This window comes from Ovis canadensis, chromosome 15 (assembly GCF_042477335.2).
Source record: "Ovis canadensis isolate MfBH-ARS-UI-01 breed Bighorn chromosome 15, ARS-UI_OviCan_v2, whole genome shotgun sequence".
NCBI lineage: Eukaryota > Metazoa > Chordata > Mammalia > Artiodactyla > Bovidae > Ovis > Ovis canadensis.
In genome coordinates, this window is record NC_091259.1 from 24,463,183 (window position 1) to 24,485,760 (window position 22,578).

Here is a 22,578-nt window from a genome sequence, read left to right on the forward strand (position 1 = left end):
CTTTGGGATATTAGACAAATCACCCTACATTCTGGGTTATTCTTTATGCAACTAATATTCCTGGATTGTAAACAAATGTTGTACAATGGAAGTTAGAAAAATTATTCAAACATTTTAAACATAATCTAGTATTTATAATCAACTCAATCAAGATCTGAATATCCAAGTTTTAGAGTATTATGCCCTTTGTTGCTGGTGTTGTTTCTACTTTTTCTGTAATTGTATATTTTCCTGACACTAAGGAAAAAGAGGTTAAAATATGCAACATACCATTCCACTTTTTATAACAAATCCTAAAATATTTAGTAAGGGGGAAATTTGAAGCTAAACATCCTAAAGTGAGGTTTGAGGATTCAGTATTCCATTTATTTGTATTTTTACCTTGTACATCTGAGAATCTCAAATTTTTTAAAAAATTATTTGTTATTTTTTCATTGAAGTACAGCTGATTTACAGTATTAGTTTCAGGTGTACAATATAGTGATTAAAAGTTTTTTATAGATAATATTCCATTTAAATCTATAAAATATCGACTATATTCCCTGTTCTGTACAATATATCCTTGCAGTTTTTTTCAGTATACAGTATATATATTAGTGTCAATGTACAGCAAAATGTACAGCAAAGTTAGACAGCTATGCATATTTTTTTTTCAGATTCTTACCCCTTATAGGTTATTACAAAATATTGAGTATAGTTTGTACTATACAGTAGGTCCTGGTTGGTTGTCTGTTTTATATATGGTACTGTGTATAGGTTAATCTGAATCTCCTAAATTAGCTCTCCCCTCATTTTCTCCCTTTGTTTGTCTGTGAGTCTATTTATGTATTTGTATGTAAGTTCACTTGTATCATTTTTTATATGTTATATATTTTTATATTCCACATATAAGCTATATCATGTGATATTTACATTTCTATTGACTTATTTTGCTTAGTATGATCATCCATTTATGTTACTGCAAATGGTATTATTTCATTCTATTATTTCATTCTAATGGTACTATTTCATTCTTTTTATGACTGAGTAAAATTTCATTGTATAAATATACCACATCTTTATCCATTCACCTTCAATGCACATTTAAGTTACTTCCATGTCTTGGCTACTGTAAACACTACTGCACTGAACGCTGGGGTGCATGAATTTTTTCAAGTTATGATTTTCTCCAGATATATGCACAAGAGTTGCTGGGCCATATGGTAGCTCTATTTTTTCAGTTTTAAAGAAATGTCCATACTCTTCTCTGTAATGGTTTTATCAGTTTACATTATACCAACAGTGGACAAGTGTTCCCTTTTCTTCACATCTTCTCCAGAATTCATTGTTTATAGATTTTTTGAGGCTAGCCATTCTGACAAGTGCAAGGTTGTATACCTCATTGTAGTTTTTATCTGTATTTCTTTACTAGTTAGAAATGTTGAGCATCTTTTCATATGCCTTTTGGCCATCTGTATGTCTTCTTTGGAGAAATGTCTATTTAGAATTTTTGCCCATTTTTGGATTGGATTGTTTTAATAAATGAAGCATAGAGTAAGAAAAAATAGAAAAGATAAATGAAACTAAAAGCTGGTTCTTTGATAAGATAAAGCTGATGAACTTTAGCCTCATCAAGAAAAAAAATGGAGAGGACTGAAATCAATAAAATTAGAAATGAAAATATAGAAGTTACAACTGACACCAAAGAAAAACAAAGGGCCATAAGAGACTACTGCAGGCAACTTTATGCCAATAAAATGGAAAACATAGAAGAAATATAAAAATTCTTAGAAAGGTACTCTCTCCCAAGACTGAACCAGGAAGGAATAGAAACTATGAACAGATGAATTAGAAGTACTGAAATTGAATCTGTGATTTAAAAACTTCCAAAAAACTGAAGTCCAGAACTATATGCCAATAAACTTGGAAGAAATGGACAAATTCTTAGAAAAGTATAACCTTCCAAAACTAAACCAGGAAGAAATAGAAAATCCTAACAGACCCAACACAAGCACGGAAATTGAAACAGTAATCAAAAATCTTCCAACAAAATAAAGCCCAGGACCAGATGGCTTCACAGGTGAATTCTACCAAAAATTTAAAGAACAGCTAACACCTATCCTACTCAAACTCTTCCAGAAAATTGTAGAGGAAGATAAACTGTCAAACTCATTCTATGAGGCCAGTATCACCTTGATACCAAAGCCAGACAAAGATATCACAAAAAAAGAATACAAGCCAATATCACTGGTGAACATAGATCAAATAATCCTTAACAAAATACTAGCCAACCAAAACCAGGAACACATTAAAAGGATCACACACCATGATCAAGTGAGATTTATCCCAGAGAAGCCAGGATTTTTCAAAATCTGCAAATCAATCATTGTGATATATTACATTAACAAGTGGAATAAATACCATATGATCATCTCAATAGATGCAGAAAAAGGTTTTAACAAAATTCAACACCCATTTAAGATAAAATCTCTCCAGAAAGTGGGAACAGAAGGAACATATGTATGTGTGCTATGTCGCTTCAGTCGTGTCCAACTCTTTGCAACCAGGTGGACTATAGCCTTCCAGGCTCCTCTGTCCATGGGATTCTCCAGACAAGAATACTGGAGTGGGTTGCCATGCCCTTCTCCAGGGGATCTTCCTGACCCAGGGATCGAACCCACATCTCTTAGGTCTCATTTATTGGCAGGTGGATTCTTTACCACTAGCACTACCTGGTGGAGAAGGCAATGGCACTCCACTCCAGTATTCTTGCCTGGAAAATCCCATGGACGGAGGAGTATGGTGGGCTGCAGTCCATGGGGTAGCTAGGAGTCCGACACGGCTGAGCAATTTCACTTTCACTTTTCACTTTCATGCATTGGAGAAGGAAATGGCAACCCACTCCAGTATTCTTGCCTGGAGAATCCCAGGGACGGGGGATCCTGGTGGGCTGCCATCTATGGGATCGCACAGAATCGGACAGGACTGAAGCAACTTAGCAGCAGCAGCAGCACCATCACCACCACCTGGGAAACCGTAGAAGGAAGCTACCTCAATATAATAAAGGCTTCCCAGGTGGTGCTAGTGGTAAAGAACCTGCCTGCCAGTGCAGGAGAAATAAGCCACACTCCATAGGGTCACACAGAGTTGGACACCACTAAGCGACTTAGTACATATGCACAGCACCACCTGGGAAGCCCTAGAGAGAACATACCTCAATATAATAAAGGCCTTACATGAAAAATCCACAACTAAGCTTTTGATCAATGATGAAAAGCTGAAAGCATTTCCTCTAAGCTGAAAGCATTTCCTCTAAGTTCAGGACCAAGAGAAAGATGTTCACTGTCATCCCTTTTCCTCCACATAGTTTTGAAAGTCCTAACCACACTACTCAGAGAAGAAAAAGAAATAAAAGGAATTCAAGTTGGAAAGGGAGAAAGAAAACTAACACTGTTTGCAGATGACATGATAATATATATAGAAAATCCTAAACATGCTGTCAAAAACTAGTAGAGCTCATCAATGAATTTTGTAAAGTCATAGGATAAAAAAATTAATACCCAGGAAGAAAAAATAAATTAATGGGACTTTGGCCCCATTGAAAAGCTTTTGCACACAAAGGAAATCATAATCAAAATGCAAATACAGTTTATAGAATGGGAAAAAATATTTGCAGGTGATGCAACCAATAAGGGATTAATCCCCAAAACATGCAAAAATCTCATACATCTCAATATAAAAAAAGGCAACCTAGTTGAACAATGAACAGAAAATATATTTGAATTTTTTTAAGAGGAAGAATTGAGGAAAGCAGAGGGAAGAATTTATACATAGGCATGGATCAGAAATGATGGCTATGCTATGAAGAAAATGGAAATAAGTCTTACGGAAATTAAAAAATCAAAAATATTTCTATTAAGAAAATGGAAATTACCCCCAGAGAAATGGTAGAAGGCAATCTAAGCAGATAAGCAAGCAACAATAAAAGCCCAGGGGAGCAAAGTAGCTTGAATATGTTTAGGAATCTGCAAGTGACTTTGTACCATAATAAAATATATCAAAATGACTGTATATCTTGTAAAGTCATATGTTATTAAACACAAAGTAATAATCAGAAATTCATCTTTCATTAAAGAGGTTTGTTTGCTTAAACTAAAGATTTCTTGTTCTGAATTTCATGTGTCAGAGGGAATGTAGTCAAAACAAATAGTACACACTTGGCTATTCTAGTTCATGTGTGAAGAGATTCCTTAAAATTGACCTTCTGGCACAGGCAACATATACAGAATTAGTCGTTGATGATTACTTCGTGTAGGTTCTTCATTTACCAAGTTCACTTTTTGAAAGGGCAATTTCTAATTTCTGATCTCTCTTTTTTGTTTCCTTGGATGAGATCAATGGTATACTAATTACAAATAAATAATACATTCATTTACATTCATACATTCATTTCAAACTTCCGAACTTTTTTTCTCAAAGTCCAGGTTAAAAGTAGAGCTAATTCACTCTACCAATACAGTGTACTAATGCATATATATGGAATTTAGAAAGATGGTAATGATAACCCTATATACAAGACAGCAAAAGAGACACAGATGGGAGAGGGTGAGGGTGGGATGATTTGGGAGAATGGCATTGAAACATGTATAATATCATATATGAAACGAATCACCAGTCCAGGTTTGATGCATGATACTGGATGCTTGGGGCTGGTGCACTGGGACGACCCAGAGGGATGGTATGGGGAGGGAGGTGGGAGGGGGATTCAGGATGAGGAACACATGTATACCTGTGGCAGATTCATGTTGATGTATGGCAAAACAAATACAATATTGTAAAGTAATTAACCTCCAATTAAAATAAGTAAATTTATGTTTTAAAAAAGTAGAGCTAATCTGGATGACTTAGTCTATTCCATGGATTCATTGATTAGTGAGAATCTATTGCTTTTTTATTTTGTACTAAAATATACCATCAAAACAAAAAGTGGACAGCTAGACTAAAGCAGCACTAAAAGAAGTCTTGAGTTTTGAGTGATTTTAGCATGAGTTGCTAAATTTTTTATTTTCTTCTTGCAGCACTGGAGATGATATGATATGGTATAGATGAGACTGGGTTTCTACTCATCCAAAAACAGATGTGCTGAAATTTCAAGGAGGAGTATTCACAATTCTATCATATTTTCTAATATTTTCGTTATACATATCATTTTTAAGATGTTTTTAAGAGGTATCTAGGAATACTGTGTTTTCTGGGAACAGGGTGAAATACTGTGTTTCATTTCCCAAATTGAAAAGCAGCATATATGTGTGTATACCTTATGAAGGGAATTTACACAGTGTTGGCTAAAACTATTTGCTAAGAAAGGTAGAGCTATGTAAACTACTTCACTCCTACAGTTGTGATAGTTTGTAAAAATATCTGTGAAACTTACAAAAATGCTTCTATGCTTGTTCTCAACTTTGGATGCACATTAGAAACCCTAGAGAGGGTTAAAAATCCTAATGTCCAAGCCTTATTCCAGACTTGTTAAATCAAAGTCTCTTGAAGGGAGAGCCACAAAGCAATTTTATAGTTCCCCAGTTCATTAAAATATGTAGCTTAGAGTTCTACATTGTAACTCAGAAGTAATGTGTCTATGCTATTGTCTTATAAAATCAGTCAAAAAAAGGTATGGCTTACAAAAGATAACAGTTTTTAATGTTTAATAATCAAACTCAATTTTTAAAATCTTTTTTTATACTTCTATCAATGCATTGCTTTCTGTCTGAGATACAGAACTTTTGAGACCTCAAATGAACTAAATTTTCCTTGAAAACATTCAGTTATCAACAGTAACCATGGACATCATTATAATATATGCCACTTTCTCATACAGGTGTAGTATTTTTATTAAGTAGTAGCTAATCAAAAGCAGAGACATTACTTTGCCAACAAAGATCCGTCTAGTCAAGGCTATGGTTTTTCCAGTGGTCGTGTATGGATGTGAGAGTTGGACTGTGAAGAAAGCTGAGCGTCGAAGAACTGATGCTTTTGAACTGTGGTGTTGAAGACTCTTGAGAGTCTCTTGGACTGCAAGGAGATCCAACCAGTCCATCTTAAAGGAGATCAGTCCTGGGTGTTCATTGGAAGGACTGATGCTAAAGCTAAAACTCCAATACTTTGGCCACCTCATGTGAAGAGTTGACTCATTGGAAAAGACTCTGATGCTGGGAGGGATTGAGGGCAGGAGGAGAAAGGGACAACAGAGGATGAGATGGCTGGATGACATCACCAACTCGATGGACGTGAGTTTGAGAGAACTCCAGGAGTTGGTGATGGACAGGGGGGCCTGGCCTGCTGCAATTCATGGGGTCGCAAAGAGTCAGAAACAACTGAGCAACTGAACTGAACTGAACTGAAGTGGAAAATAATATATTTGAAGGTTTTATTTTTAATTTTCATAAAATTGTAAAATAGAAATTTTAATATCTGAAATTTTGGATATTTGTTGAACACATATATCATTTTTCTTAAAGAATAAGATTTTTATCTTATATTTTTAAGATTGCAAATTCTTTGAAGGAAGAGAATAGTCTTTTTTTTCTTTGTATCACTCACAGTGCCTAGCAAGTGTCTGAGATTGTGTTGTCCTGTAATAATCTTGGGAAGAGCAATGGGGATATGAAAGGGAGGGGAGCAAAGGAAAAGTGTGGTTGAAAGGTGAACATGGACCCACATTTTATAGTTCACATTTCCTTCATGGGATGACAGAGCAAAGATTATTTTGCATTCTTTAAATTTGTGCATCTCTCAGGTTACCATTCCGAGAAGGCAATGGCACCCCACTCCAATACTCTTGCCTGGAAAATCCCATGGACCGAGGAGCCTCGTAGGCTACAGTCCATGGGGTCCCTAAGAGTCGGACATGACTGAGCGACTTCCCTTTCACTTTTCACTTTCATGCATTGGAGAAGGAAATGGCAACCCACTCCAGTGTTCTTGCCTGGAGAATCCCAGGAACAGGGGATCCTGGTGGGCTGCCGTCTGTGGGGTCTCACACAGTCAGACACGACTGAAGTGACTTAGCAGCAGCAGCAGGTTGCTATTTTAAAGACTCAGAGTTGGTTTTTTTTTTTTTTAGGAAAGTTATTCTGCTGGTTGAATTTAGTCCTTGATCTTGAGAATAAAATTCAAATAAATGAATGAATACATACATACATACATAATGTGTATGTTTGATAGTTTAGATGGATTAGCTCATAATTGATAAATGCACACTTCATAATAATGGAATTCTTTCTAAATCCCTTTATTCATTTCAAAGGATTATATTTCTACATGCTTGAGCTTTTTAAATCATTTTTCTGAATCCACAATATTTTACAGTTTCTTTTGTACTGGAAATTTGTTCCAGATTGCTTGTTACTAAGGTCTTCATTTTGACAGAAAAGGATTTCTGTCAATTAAAAGAGAAAGTTAGGAAGTCAGTGGCAATATTTTCTAGTAGTTTCAAAATAGAAACTTCTAAGAGCTTTGAAGTTTTATCAGCTAACAGGCTTTGTTAAAAATTAACAAAGGGATGCCTTTGTGATATTAGTAAAAAGTATATTTCAATTTGTACAATTTAATGATGATGTTTAATAGACTAAAATATCATTGAATATTTTGATTAATATTTTAGATAAGGTTAGTAGAATAAACATTTCCTTAGCATCACTGGTAATAGATAACCAAAGACTGGTTGTCAGAAAAGCGTTTTTAATTCCTTTCTACATATCAGAAAAAAAGTCAAATGCTAATAGAAAATAGTATCAGTGACTTTCTTAAATTTCTTTAATATCTTTATCATGTTTTAATTTTGCTGGTAGTCTTTACTATAAAAAAGCATTTCCATATGTGTTTAAAGTATGACACTATGCTGTTAAATGATTTATCAACGTTTGATATTTCTAGCATAAAATAGTATGTTCTGTGAAATAATATGCTAGTAATTTCTAAATATTTGCATAGTTAAGTATCTCAATTAGTTTATCAATTTCATACTTTGAAAAACGTTTCCTTAAGCATTTTTTATACACAAAGTAAATTTCAGATTTAGCTTATAGGCCTTAATAAAAATACTCTTAAAAGTTGGGGCAAATTTAAATCTTTCATCAGATATCACATGTACTTAAATAACCACATATGCATATTTAACGTCTTGTAAGAAGGCAGTAGTGAAGTTGAGCCATATTGCTATATCTCCCAGCAGTCTCTAATATTGTTTTCAGTGCCATCCACAATAAATTCTAGGCATGCCCTCCTAATCATCTTTCATAGGGTAATATCCTCCCTATTGAAAATATAGAAATTGTATGTTGCCATACCAGTGATAAGAATCACTTTTTGGTCAAATATTCCCTATAAAGTGAAATTTATCTATGACTGGCACCTCTGTAATAATCAAAATGAACCCAGTAAGATATTTTGCTTTAAGTGCTGCTTGTTCATACCACTAGACTGGATACTGAGGCCACTGACAAAAGAAAATATGTCACAAGAAAATATTTCCCCATTTTCTTCCACATCAGAGAAACAAGAGGAAATTGTAAAAGCTACATAGATTATGTGGGTTGATAGCATTGTTCCTAAGAATTCTGAGCTTTTGAAATTAGAACTTAAAACATTAATTGATTGTTTCGTGTCAGAAATATACTGTTATGACTAAGAGTATAAGATAAAACTATGTAAAAGGAAGTTTTATTAACCTGATTTTATGGGTGAAAGGAGAATTTTATGATAAAGCTTTATAATAAATAAATGTTAACCAATTCTGGTATAAGGATGAAGTACTTGTTTTCCTCAATCTTGCCTAAGAATGTTAATAATCTATTTAATCTCTTTACTATTCAATAGCTTGAAATCTTTTTTCCCAGTTTATTTATATATAATTGATATACAGCACTGATAAGTTTAAAGGATACAGTGTATGTCAAATCATGCTGTAATGATTTAGTGAACATGTAAGTTTAGTGACCATCTCATATATATATATATAAATTTTTAAAAGAGAAAAAAATCCTTGTGATGGGAACACTTAAAATTTAGTCTGTTAACAGCTTTTGTAACATAGAGCAATAGTAACAATATTGGTCATATCTTGATCATGCTGTACATTACACCTCCAGTACTTATTTGTCTTACAACTAGAAGTTTGTAATTTTTGGTTCTCTTCATCCAGTTCTCACTACTCAAATTCCTACCACTGGTAACCACAAAAAATGATCTGCTTCTGAGGTGTTTTGTTTTGTTTTGTTTTGTTTTAACTATAATTGACCTTCAATAGTATGTAAATTCCTGGCACACAACACAGTAATTTTGGCTGTTCAGAACCTTTGGTGTTTCCACAAATGCCATTGATGTTTTGATAAGAATTGTGTTGATCTGTATTATCCAATTGCCTTGAATAATATGATCATTTTGACAATATTCAGTCCTCCAATCCATGAATATGGTATATCTTTCCGTCTGTTTGTGTCTTCCTCAGTTTCTTTTATCAGTGTCTCATAGTTTCTGAGTACTTGGTTAGGTTTGTTCCTAGGTATTTTATTCTTGACAGGGAAGCCTGACATGCTGCAGTCCATAGGGTTGCAAAGAATCAGACACGACTGAGTGACTGAACTGAATTGAACTGAATGCAATTATATATAGGATTGTTTTCTTAATTTCACTGATATGTGATTTAGAACATAGAAATGCAACAGGTTTTCATATATTAATTTTATCTTCTGTTACTTTTCTGAATTCATTGATGAGTGCTATATAGGTTTTGGTGGCATATTTAGAATTTTCTATGTAGAATATCATATCATCTGCCAAAAATAATAGTTTCACATCTTCCTTTCCAATCTGGAATCCTTTTATTTCTTTATCTTACTGATTGTTATAGCTAGAACCTCTAATAGTATATTGAATAAAAGTGGCAAGAATAGGTATTCTTGTCTTATTCCTAATCTTAGGGCAATACTTTCATCTTTTCACTGTTGAGTATAATGTTGGTTATGGGTTTGTCATGTGTGTGTGCTCAGTCGCTTCAGTAGTGTCTGACTCTTTGTGACCCTGTGAATTTTAGCCTGCCAGGCTCTGTCTATCAGGTTCTCCAGGCAAGAATACTGGAGTGGGATGCCATACCCTCTTTCAGGGGATCTTCCCGACCCAGGGATCAAACCTGTGTCTCTTACATCTTCTGCATTGGCAGGTGGGTTCTTTACCACTAGTACCACCTGGGAAGCCCATAGGTTTGCCGTATATGACCTTTATTATGTTGAGGTATAGTCCCTCAATAACCACTCTATTGAAAATTTTTATCATCACAAATGAATGATGAATTATGTCAAAAAATTTTTCTGCAGCTACTGAGATGATTATATGATTTTATTCTTCAGTTTGTTAATACGGTATATCATATTGATTGATTTGCAGATGTTGAGCCACCCATGCATCCCTGGGATAAATCCCGCTTGATTTTGGTGTGTCATCTTCTTGAATTCTGTATGCTAACATTTTGTTGATTTTTTTTTTGCATCTATGATCACCAGTGATATTGGTCAGTAATTCCTTTTTATATAAGGTAGATTGCTTATCCAGCTTCTCTTAGTTCTGGGACGTTATCTTGTGCCTCTGTTTGGATCATAATCCTCTGCTGTCTCATTTTGCCTAATTTGTTGTTTTTATTTCTATGTGTTAATATTGAGTAGGTTGATAACATGTTCCCACCTTGGGGAAGTGGCCTTGGTAGGAGACTTTCTATGTGTCTTAGCAGTACACTCCCCTCTGGTCACCAGTTCTCTATGCTCTAGGGGTGCCCCCTTTGTGGGCTATGTACATTCTTTTCTTGTGACTGGCTGACTACTGTATGTGGTCTGGTAGGCATGATTGGCCTTGTTCTGGTCAGTTGCTGGGCTCTGCTTTTGCAGTGGCTACCAGCCCATGGCAGGCAGGGTAAGGTCACAAAGTGGCTAGTGACAGGGTCCTGCGGGGCCTCAGGGTTAGTTCTGGCCCACTGGAGGGTGGAGCTTGGTTCCAAGATTGGTGGTAATGGAATTGGAAGATCCAGATCTTGTGTCAGCCTGGTGTTGGGCAGGGCCAATTCCTCACACACCTGGCTGCAGCATAGGTGTCCCAAAGCTGGTGTAAGTCTGCTAATGGGTAGGACTGGATCCTAAGGATTGTGGAGCCCAAGATTACCCCAGAGCTGGTTTTCTCCTGCTGGTGGATGAGACTGGGGCCCAAGGGGTCCTTGAGCTGATTCAGCCTGCTAGTGGATCGGCTAGGTCTTAACACAGCAAGTTGTGGGATTGTGGTAGTCCTGATGCTGGTGTCTGTCCACTGGTGAGCAGAGGTATGGCTTGGTCCCAAGAGAATTTTGAGGCTGGTTTTAGCCCACCAGTGGGAAGAGCTTGATTTTAAGAGTCTCTAGCTACAGGGTCCTGGTGGTCTTGAAATAGTTGTCTGCCAGCTGGTGGCAGGACTGAGTCCCACAGTGGCTGGGGGCTCAGGGGGTCTTAAGGCAGTGCCCTGCTGGTGAGAGGGTCTCTGTCCCTGGCCAGCTAGCTGCTTGTCCTGTGGTATCCTGGTCTTAGTGCAGACATGCTAGTGGGCAGAGCTGATCCTAATGCTAAGAAGCTAGAGGGAGGGTCCCCAAATTGTGCTTGCCAGCACCACCATTTTTCTCATAGAAACAATCCCCCCAGATTGCTGCCACAGTGTTTGTTTATGTCCTTAAGGTGAGACCCAGTTGCCTCATGCCTCTCTCCATAATCAGTAGGTGGATCTGAACCAGGCTTTTTTCAAATTACTGATCCTGTTCTGGGTCCCAGAGCATGTGAGATTTTGTGTGTGCCCTTTAAGAGTAGCATTTACATTTTCCCTAGCCCTCTGGCTTTTGCAAAAGTAAGCCCTTTCAACGTTTGAAGCCACGTAGTCTGGTGGCTTGTCATCCTGGTGTAAGACCCCCCAGACTGGGGAGCCTGGAGTAAGGCTCACACTTCTCACTCTTTGGGGAAAACCTCTGCCATGTAACAACCCTTTGATTTGTGAGTTGCCCACTTGGGGTATTGATCTTGACTATTCTGTGCATCTGATCTTCCTACCTGTCTTGTTGTGGTTCCTTCTTGATACTTTAGTTGTACACAATCTTTTCCATTAATGGTCTTTCTTATCAATGGATAAGTTGCTTTGTAATTTTGGTATGCCCATGAGAAAATGTGACCTCAGAGTCCTCCTACTCCACCATCTTGGCCACTCTTAAAAGCTAAAAATCTTAATCACATAAATCTAAGTGAAGTGTGAAGTCACTCAGTTGTGTCCAACTCTTTGGGACTGTAGCCCACCAGGCTCCTCCATCCATGGTATTCTCCAGACAAGAATACTGGAGTGGGTTGCCATTTCATTCTCCAGGACATAAATCTAAGGACCATACTTAAATGCATACATCAGTAAACAGTTAACTGGCAATTTTCTGCTAGAAATTTTCCTTCTTTTTCTACTGCATATTTTCTATTTTGATTTGGGTATTTCGTCTTGCTCAAACAGGACTATTTCAGGATCATAATGTTAATAATGATTTTAATTTCACTTGGACATTCCAGAATTAGTAAATTAATTTGTTGTTGTTCAGTTGCTCAGTCATGTCCAACTCTTTGCGACCCCATGAACTGCAGCACTCCAGGCTTCCCTATCCTTCATGTCTCCCAGAGTTGACCCAAACTCCTGTCTGTTGATTCTGTGATGCCATCAACCATGTCGCCCGTTGTTGTCCTCTCCTCCACCTGCCTTCAGTCGTTCCCAGCATTGATAGCTGATGGTGAATGATACCGGTAGTCACGGTCTCCAAAGGAGAGGGATTCCCTGAAATGCAGTCTCAGTCACTCAGAGCTTTGTGTAACAGTTTCATTAAGGAGAAAAAGGATTAGAGAAAACTTCCAGTAAAAGGGTAGGAGAGGACCCACCTCACTAGTTTAAGCAGGGCATCATATAACTTTAACTGGCTACTGAGAATAGATACAAAGAAAGTCTCAAGGTCATAAAAGTTCCACCAGACCCTTTCCCAAGGCATACATCCTGAGACAACTTTAGTACAAGATTAACCAGAAGGAATGAGTTCTGTATAACTGAGTTTCTGGGTGAGATATATTTTTGCTGAGAAACAAGTTCCCAGGCAAGATTTGTTGCCATTATAATTATTAACATAGAGACTAAGAAAAACATAATGGGGTGTAAGAAAAGCATTTTCCATGAGTAACATGTATGATTGCTGTGTATTCATTAGCCCCAGATCTAAAGAAAAGCCAGTTCTCTCAGGGAAGATACATTGTTGCACAAGGCTTAAGGAAGAAGGTGAGGGAGAATCTTCACCTCCTCCTTAAAGGACCCTGGACTGCCTATCAACCTGCCTAAGTTAGCTCTCTCAGCACCAGGGTCTTTTCCAATGAGTTGGCTCTTCGCATCAGGTGGCCAAAGTATTGGAGCTTCAGCTTCAGCATCAGTTCTTCCAGTGAATATTCAGGTTTGACTGGTTTGATCTTTTTGCTGTCCAAGGGACTCTCAAGAGTCTTCTCCACTGCTATCTATTTACTAAATTATAAATAAGCATGTGACTTTATCCTTCACACTATAAGCATTGCAATGGCTACCTACCGCCAAGTGTAGAAAGGGAAATTTTTGTTTTCAGTGCCTACTGTTGTCCTATAGTTTACCTCGTTTGATTTTGCCAGCAGCCTCTCTGAAAAGGTACTATGATTATTATCTTATACATAACTTTTGATAGGCTAGTTAACTTGACTAAAACCATATAGCTAGTGAACAGAAAGACTTGAGTCCTTGTTTTGCAAATGACAGAGTAAAAAAGATGACACAATTAAGGGATGCATTGACTCATTACTGAAAAGCTAAGAGGTAGGACTAACTTCACCTGAGGCTAGAGACAACTAAAAATGTGATGTTACTATGACTTTGATTTCTTTTTTCCCTTTGGTTTTCCTACTCAATGTTAGCTTCCTCCTAAGGTTCCATAAGGTGGTCCCCTTAAGCTCCAAGCTTCAACATCATAGTTCCAAAATGGAACATTGTGTTCTGTTCAAAATGTGTAACACACCATCTTGGGGAAAAGAGGTCTCTTCTTGTAGCTCTCACATAATTTCTGAGATTCTCTCTCTCTCCCATTAGCTTAAATTTGTTCATGCTTCTCCAAACTAAATCTTTCTGTTTGGCCTACTCACCACATCTTCAGATTGCCTAGTATATCCAATGTCTCTGTGTTTTAACTCATGTTAATGACCTCGCTTAAAGTGCCATTTAAAATTTTTTAATTAATTATTTAAATTGTTTAAATTAATTACTAACACTGGAGGACTGACACACACTTACCAGTCAGGGCCTACGCCTGGACCTGGAGTAGGAGAAAGAAAATGGCCTAAAGAAAATCACAGTGCTATTGGCTTGAGAATGCTTTCCACTATTAAGTAGATAATGGAATTAGGAATGCTTATAAAGTCTATACCTTTTAGGTTATTCAACAGAACTACCCAAACATAATCTCTGCTTTCGATCTACAGCTAGCATTTAATGGATAGAGGCCAGGGACTCTTAGCATCCTACAATGTACAATACAACTTCTCCCTGAAAGGAATTATCTGACCCAAAATGTCAATAGAACTAAGACTAGGAAATCTTATTCCGTGTGATCTGCCAGGCATACTCCCTCAGCTTTATTGCCTGTCTCTCTCTCTTACTTTTTCTTTAAGCAAGAGCCACATTGAATTGCCTTCCTTCAGTGCTGAAATGTACCAAATCTCTTTAGGTTTTAGGATCTTTGCCTGTTTTTTTTTTTTTTTTCATTTTACCTCCCACTCCTCTAACTACAAGTGTGCCACCCCTCTCCACCTAGCCAAAATCATTCCTTCTTCAGCACGAAGCTCAAAGACTATTTAAGGGTGATCTCATGTCCCTGACTTGGTCAACCCTACCCCTCTACTGCCTACACATTTCCTTCTTTTTTCAAAACTTTTTTTAAAGTTCTTTTAAAAAACACTTCAATTGTTTACAATTTACTATAATTTCAATTATCTACTCTTTTACTTCAGATGAAAACTCCCAGAAGAAAGGGTACACACACTTTTGGTTCTTCTTTATACTCTGAGTATCTAGTAAAGCATCTGGATGGCATTTCAGGTGAGGCTATTAACATGAGTAAAAACTCAGAGGTATGGGTATACTAGGCATTTGGGGGATATGGTGAGTAGGCCAGTTAGAAAGATTTAGTGTGGAGAAGCCAGGTGGCACTAGTGGTAAAGAACCCGCCTGCAAATGCAGGAGACATAAGAGATGCAGGTTTGATCCTTGGGTCAGAAAGATCTCCTGGAGGAGGGCATGGCAACCCACTCCAGTGTTCTTGCCTGGAGAATTCCTATGGACAGAGAAACCTGGCAGAATACAGTCATAGGGTTGAAAAGAGTCAGACACGACTGAAGTGACTGAGCACACACACAAGCATGAACAAGGATGGAAGAGGGGTGGAAGTCTTCTGATCCTGGGCTTAATGAATGCATAACTTTTTTTTTTTTTTTTTAGTTTCAATTGTAAAGTGCTAGCCCTTCTGTGTATGTAAAGTAGGCAAACCAGTTTAAATCTTTTTTTTTTTTTACTCTCTTCTTTGGTCTGATAGGCCTTGTAAAAACAGCCCAAGAATATATATATATTTTAGTTTGGGTGTTTTTTATAGTGCACTAAACCCAGAGTCAACTAACCTGTAGTCCATAGCTAGCTCTAACACTAATTTGTTCTTTTCATTGTGCTTCTTTTGACTTTATTTATAAACTGAGGGAGCTAGACTAATGGATCTGTACTGCCCTCCCAATCTAAACATTCCTACTTAACTAAATCAGAACAGTCTTGACTAGCTGAGGTTGAACTATGTAAATCTTCTCTTTTTAAGAGTTTTCGAAGAAATATTATCTTAAAATGCAGTTGCTTATGTTCCTTGGCAAATAATCAGTAGAGTATAATGAAAATAACTGGACCTTTTGATTATTGGGAATTTTGATATACCTCTAAGTTTTGCATTATTTCATACATTTCATATAAGTGTGGAAGATTGAGTAATAGATATGCTAATTTCAAGATAGATCTTAAAGTTATTGTGTTTTTCCAATAAATCCCTAGGACAAGCACAATTTATTTCGTAAACTTTCTCTAAAAAGTGAAGTCTAGTGTTATTCACCAAAGCATTGATCTTATTAAAGCATGTATTCTATATCTGTTTAATGCAGGGTTTCTCAATCTCAGCACTATTGCTATTTTGGACTGGAAAATTCTTTCACATGAGGAAGGTATCCTGGGAATCTCTATGAATGTGAAAGTTGCTCAGTCATGTCCGACTCTTTGTGACCCCATGGACTATACAGTCCATGGAGTTCTCCAGGCCCTAATACTAGAGCGGGTAGCCTTTCCCTTCTCCAGGGGATCTTCCCAACCCAGGGATCGAACCCAGGTCTCCTACATTGCAGGCGGATTCTTTACTAGCTGAGCCACAAGGGAAGCCCTAGCTCTACTGAAAAGATGCCAGTAGTAGTTCTCCATCCCAGCTGTGGGAAAAAAAAAGTCTCCAGACATTGTCAAATGTCTACTGAGGGGCACAGATGGCCCCAGTTGACAACTACTGGTTTAGTGCAAAGCAATCCTCTTTAACTAGGGTATACTGACTAGATGGATGTAAATGTTACTGATGGTTAACCAATTGAAGTTTAATCTTGCCAAAATAAATCTAAATCCCTCACTGCCAGTTAAAAGTAGCTTTCTCCTTTGCCTACCTGCTGCATGCTTTTGGCAGATTCTGAATGTGGCAATCAGTGATTTCTTTATAAGGTAGCAATTACTAGGAAATCTCAAAAAGCTGTTAAAAAAGTAAAAATAAAATAATGAATAGAGTCTTATGATTAACCTTGTAAGTTCTTAATGGTATCTCCTTACATCCAAGAGTAAATAATTTTCTGAGTCCTGTTCCATTATAAATAGTGATAGAAATAGTGAATCTGAGCAATTTTTGTGTTTATTGATATTCTTATGCATATTTTCTAGTAGTCTTCTAAGAGATAAGGGTTTTTCAAAATGACCATTTCGCTATCAACCTTTCTCAAGAATACTGGGGGTTTTGTCTTCAGTACTTTTTAAGTTATAATAATTATCACTATGATAACTTGGTTTTAAAACAAGAAACAGCTTCAGGTCTTTTGAAATGAGGCAGAAGTGGAACCATATAACCCTTCAATATAGTTTGTGTGAGGTATGGAGTCTTCTTCTGAGACTAAAAACACAGAATATAGAGGCTGTACAATGTGTCTGTTTGATTATTTCTGCTGTCTTTCCACTTAAAAAGATCACAGGTCCAACCTGACATCTTTATTTGTCAACCTTTAATTATCAATAACTTGACAGTATTTAAGGTCTGGGTGTTTTTAGGCAGTCCTAAAATTAATTTAATATAATAAACCCTCTGAAAGCAAATAGAAGCCCAAAGATATATAATAATATTTTGTCAAAACGCTTTGCTAATATTAGAAAACACTGCTTTATGCTTGTTTATAAGGAATACTACCATTCATTATATAACTGAGCAGGACCCTATGGGGATTTCCTGGGACAGGCCTTCCCACATGTCCTCTCTGAGGTACCTAGATAATAATGTTTGATGTGCATTTCCTGAGTTTTACAATTATGAACCCCTGCCCCTCACCAAATGGAAGCTGTTAACTACTTCATGATCATGAACACATAGCCCGGTGCCTCCTAGTGCCTGATAATGTTAATTGTTGTGACACCACCCTGTTACCTCACCATCAGCCAGTCAGAGAACTGTGCATGAACTGATCACATACACATACCTGGCAAGCCCCCTCCTTCACCTACTTTTAAAAATGCTTTGCTGAAACACTTTGTGGACCTTGAAATTTTTTTGGAGCGTGAGCTACCTGTCTCCTTGCATCACTCAGCAACAAAACTTTCTCTGCTCCAAACTCCAGCATTTTGGTTTGTTTAGCCTCACTTTGTGTCAGGCATAGGAGCTTATGCTAGCAATTGCCTTTTTTAACTTTTAAATCCAAATAGACAATCTCTCATCAGATATAGGCCTAAATTTTTAAGGTAACTTGCATTCCTAAAATAAAATATGTCTCATCTCTGCTTCCACCAAATGTGGAAAAACAGGGGCTGCATTTATACTCCCACCATCAACAGTTAAAAATATGGACAAATTGTACAAAAGAACAGTTTCATGACATTGGACATTAGGCAATGGAAGGCAGTGATGCCTGAGAGTCAAGAGAACAAGAGGAAACATATGATTTCCCTGGCATATTTTGGAGGGATATGTTCAAGTTGTTTAGGGAAAGACAAATCAGGAGGAACTCAACAAACTCCCCAAGTTGAAGAGTTGAAGCTGAGAGTCTATGAAGACCAAGAAAGCTAGAATTTATGGACAGAGTACCACTAAGAGAGTTGTACAGAGACTACCAGAGATCTTCCAATGGGCCTCCTATATGTTCCTTAAATTACTGACTATTGTTTGTACATGACAAAACTACCTTAGCCCAGTGGGGAAAAAACACCTGAAAAGATTAGGGAAAAAATTTCCCAGAATTCACACAGGACTTGGAAAAAATGTCTAATCCCACCAGGAAGACTGAAAAACCTCATAAATCATAGGCGTTTGGTATAATACTCAGAAGGTTCTTCCCTCAGTAGTGGGAAATAATTAGTCCATATGAAATACAGCTCATGACTTGCCTAACAAATTTTAAAAAGCAAGACTTAGAAGAAAAAAGAAAAACTGTTTCCAAGTACCTCGACCCCATCCAAGGACAAAGCTCAAGAATATATATAAGAATATAAAAATAACCAGCATTCAATAAAGTCAATTCATGATATCTAAAAAAATTACTAGGCAGAAGAGCTGAAAAATATAACCCATAATACTGAGAAAAATTGCTCAATCAAAATTGACACAGAACTGGAGCCTATGTTAGAATTAGTAGGCAAAAGTATTAAAACAGTTATTTTACTATTATTCTGTATGTTCAAAAATTAATTTGATACCTGAAAGATTTTTTAATGTTCAAATTGAATATTGAGGAATGAAAATCACAATATCTAAAAAAAAAAAATGCAGTGGATGTGATTAGCAAAAGATAAGGTTTTACAAAGAGAAGATTAGTACATTTAGAAAAAGAAATCTAAAATAGGAAAATATTTAAAATGACCAGATAAAAAGAAATATAAACATTTAATTTACAATTGTGTTTAATGCTATGAAGGAAAAAGGAAGGTTTTATGTGAGAATAACTGGAGGGAGAACATTTAGAGCATATTAGGTACATATAAACCTGATTTAACATGAAACACAACTGGATTCATGTAGAAAATTAAATATAGGGTTTTTTCTTATAATAAACCATTCATTCATTTTTTCCACAACATCTGTGTTCACTGATAGTAAAATAGTCCAGATATGGCTGATAAAAATGACTAAGACCCCCAGTTCCTGTCTTTGAGAAGCTAGGAGTCTAATAGTTCAGCAGTACCTAGACAGTGTATTATAAAGCAGAGACACCACTTTGCCGATAAAGGCTTCATAGTCAAAGCTATGGCTTTCCAGTGGCCATATATGGATGTAAGAGTTGGACCATAAAGAAGGCTGAGCACCAAAGAATTGATGCTTTCAAGTTCCAGTGCTTGTGAGCACTCTTGAGAGTCCCTTGGACAGGAAGGAGATAAAATGAGTCAATCCTAAAAGAAATCAACCCTTTCAGATTCATTGGAAGGACTGATGCTGAAGCTGAAGTGAAATTCCAATACTTTGGTCACCTGATGCAAAGGGCCAACTCACTGGAAAAGACTCTGATTCTGGGAAAGATTGAGGGGAAGAAGGGGCTGAGATGGTTGGATGGCACCACTGACTCAATGGACATGAGTTTGACCAAACTCTGGGAGATGCTGAAGGACAAGGAAGACTGGCATGCTGCAGTCCACGGGGTCACAAAGATTTGGACATGACATAGCGACTGAACAACAGTAACAACCTCTCATTAAAATAATTGCATACCAAATGAAAACATAAACATATCCTTTTTCTTTTTCCTTTTCTTTTTTAGATGAGGATAGGCATTCACTCAGGCTCTGTGCTGGCTGGAGTTGTTGGGGTAAGAATGCCACGATATTGCCTGTTTGGAAATAATGTCACTCTGGCAAGCAAATTTGAATCAGGAAGTCATCCTCGACGCATCAATGTCAGCCCAACCACTTACCAGTAAGTGTTCTTTGTCATTGCCTAATGCTAATAGCCTGTCACTTGTGACACCCTATTTTTTTCTTGATCCTGTTATTCTCTAAGATAATAATGAGTAGATCCATCCAGTCTGAAAGATAGCAATTATGATACAAAATTTAAATTGCACCCTAAGAAAGGACACAGAAAACTTGTCTTGATTGAGTGGTAAATCAGGTTTGTCATTTCCCACAGTCTCTGTCCTTCTTAGGTATTCCTGTTTAAACACAGGAGAGAAAATATTAAGAGTCTGCATCACATTGGAAATTCTAATACTTTCAAAATGTTTCTCAATGTTTATAAAAGTCATTTGACTTTGGATAGAAAAGATATGTCTCTTTTTATTTTTCTGGATAATGAATATAAATAGGGACTCTAAATATATACTGGGTACAGAGTAAAACTTCAAACTTTATCTTAAAGGTCATATCTGACAACTCTACACATTTCGACAGCTGAAATCAACTTTATTTTGTGCCTGGTAGATGTCATCTCACCCACTAGATATTAAGCTTCATATGGGCAGAGACCAAGTCTGTTCACCACTATATCTCCAAAACTTACAAAAAATGTTTAGCACATAATAAGCTCTCTATAAATATTTATCAATTTCTTAAACAAATACATTGGTAAGATAAACATCTCTATACTAAGAAAGCAGTATGAATATCTCCCGATAGGTTTTGGCTAAATGTTAAGTAATATGTGTGTGTGTATGTGTGTGTGTGAGTAAGTCACTCAGTCGTGTACGACTCTTTGTGACCCCATGGACTATACAGTGCATAGTGCATGGAATTCTCCAGGCCAGAATACTGGAGTGGGTAGCCTTTCCCTTATCCAGGGGATCTTCCCAACCCAGGGATCGAATCCAGGTCTGCTACATTGCATGCAGATTCTTTACTAGCTGAGCCACAAGGGAGGACTAATGTTAAGTAAGCTTTGGTGTAAAAGCTATTTCACTAGTTCCATGATTTAAATGACTCAGATATCAAGTTCTTAAAACTCTAAAGTAGAAATAGTGCCGTTGATATTTTTTATGAACATGGCTACCACATTTACTCAGGCTAACAACAACAGCAAAATCCCCAGGAGCAGGAAGCTTAAATACATACATAATAAATGTTGACTTATAGTAAGAAACAAAATGGTGATATTTTGAAGCTTTTGATACCACATCTATATAAAAGGAAATTAAGTTTTTTTAGATGAAAGAGAAATATTTCCTGATTCCTAGGGAGCACATGAGAAAGGGAAGGAATTACAAATATAAAAGCAAGAAAATGTTTCCTAAGAACTACATGTCATTTTAGGGTATTTATATAAGGGTATTGCCTCTTTTCAATTTCTCCCAATTTTTCTGACACAATTTTGGGCATAATATAGATGATGTCACAAAGATTTCTATATTAAATCTCTTCAAAAGCTTCAGCACTGATCTGAAGCTTCTCTAGATCTATGCACTTTGGGCTCTAGACCACAGGGTAATGAAAATTCCTGAAGATCAACCCCCAAACATATATCCTTTTACCATGGTTATGATTTTTTCCATCATGGAGCTAATATTTATGTTTCCTGTTAGTATAAGTCAGTGTAGATTTACAGAAACTCCATTATTTAAAAAATGATGTGTAAAGAATGGATCAACCATGCAAGGAGCTCATATCTTGAGCTTAACTGTCATTGCTGTGGCTGGCTTTGTTTACATGTAACCAGTAAAGGAAACCCCACAAGTCACACAGAGTCTGAGCATTTTGGTGCTGTCTTTAAATTTTCATAACCTTTATCACATTGGTGGTAATGATACCAAGTTTGTAATGATACTTGGTGATCCATAATGTCTAAAACATTGAATCATTTCAAATATAACAAGCATTGAAACCTTTTATTCTATTATGATCTGCCCCACCTCCAACAACTTCCCCCTGATAAAAACATAAATGGGACATAGATAAACACGTTGAGCTGCCATCTGTGTAGACTGTAAAAGATACTTTCTCCTACTGGTCCCAAATCTTATAATTTCTACTAACACTTTATTTTATATCCCAAGCACTATGATAGGCACTAATGTTATAACAATAAACAGCATAAATATGATCTCCATCTTCATGGAGGAGACCACAAACCAAAAGGTAGATGTATGAAAGTAAACACTTTGTTACAATAGACTAGTACTGAGGTCAAGAAACCCTGAACACAGTATTAAAATAAGAGGAGGAAAAAAAAATAAAAAATAAAATAAATAAAATAAAATAAAATAA

The 22,578-nt window shown here is 36.7% G+C and overlaps 1 protein-coding gene across 1 annotated transcript in view; it reads left to right on the forward strand.

The window, feature by feature from the left end:
• GUCY1A2 (guanylate cyclase 1 soluble subunit alpha 2) overlaps positions 1 to 22,578 on the forward strand; it is a 468,086-nt gene that overhangs the window by 398,944 nt on the left and 46,564 nt on the right. Inside the window, exon 7 of the mRNA XM_069554938.1 lies at positions 20,145 to 20,299. Coding sequence (XP_069411039.1) covers positions 20,145 to 20,299 — 155 coding nt within the window. The remainder of the gene's footprint in view (positions 1 to 20,144; positions 20,300 to 22,578) is intronic.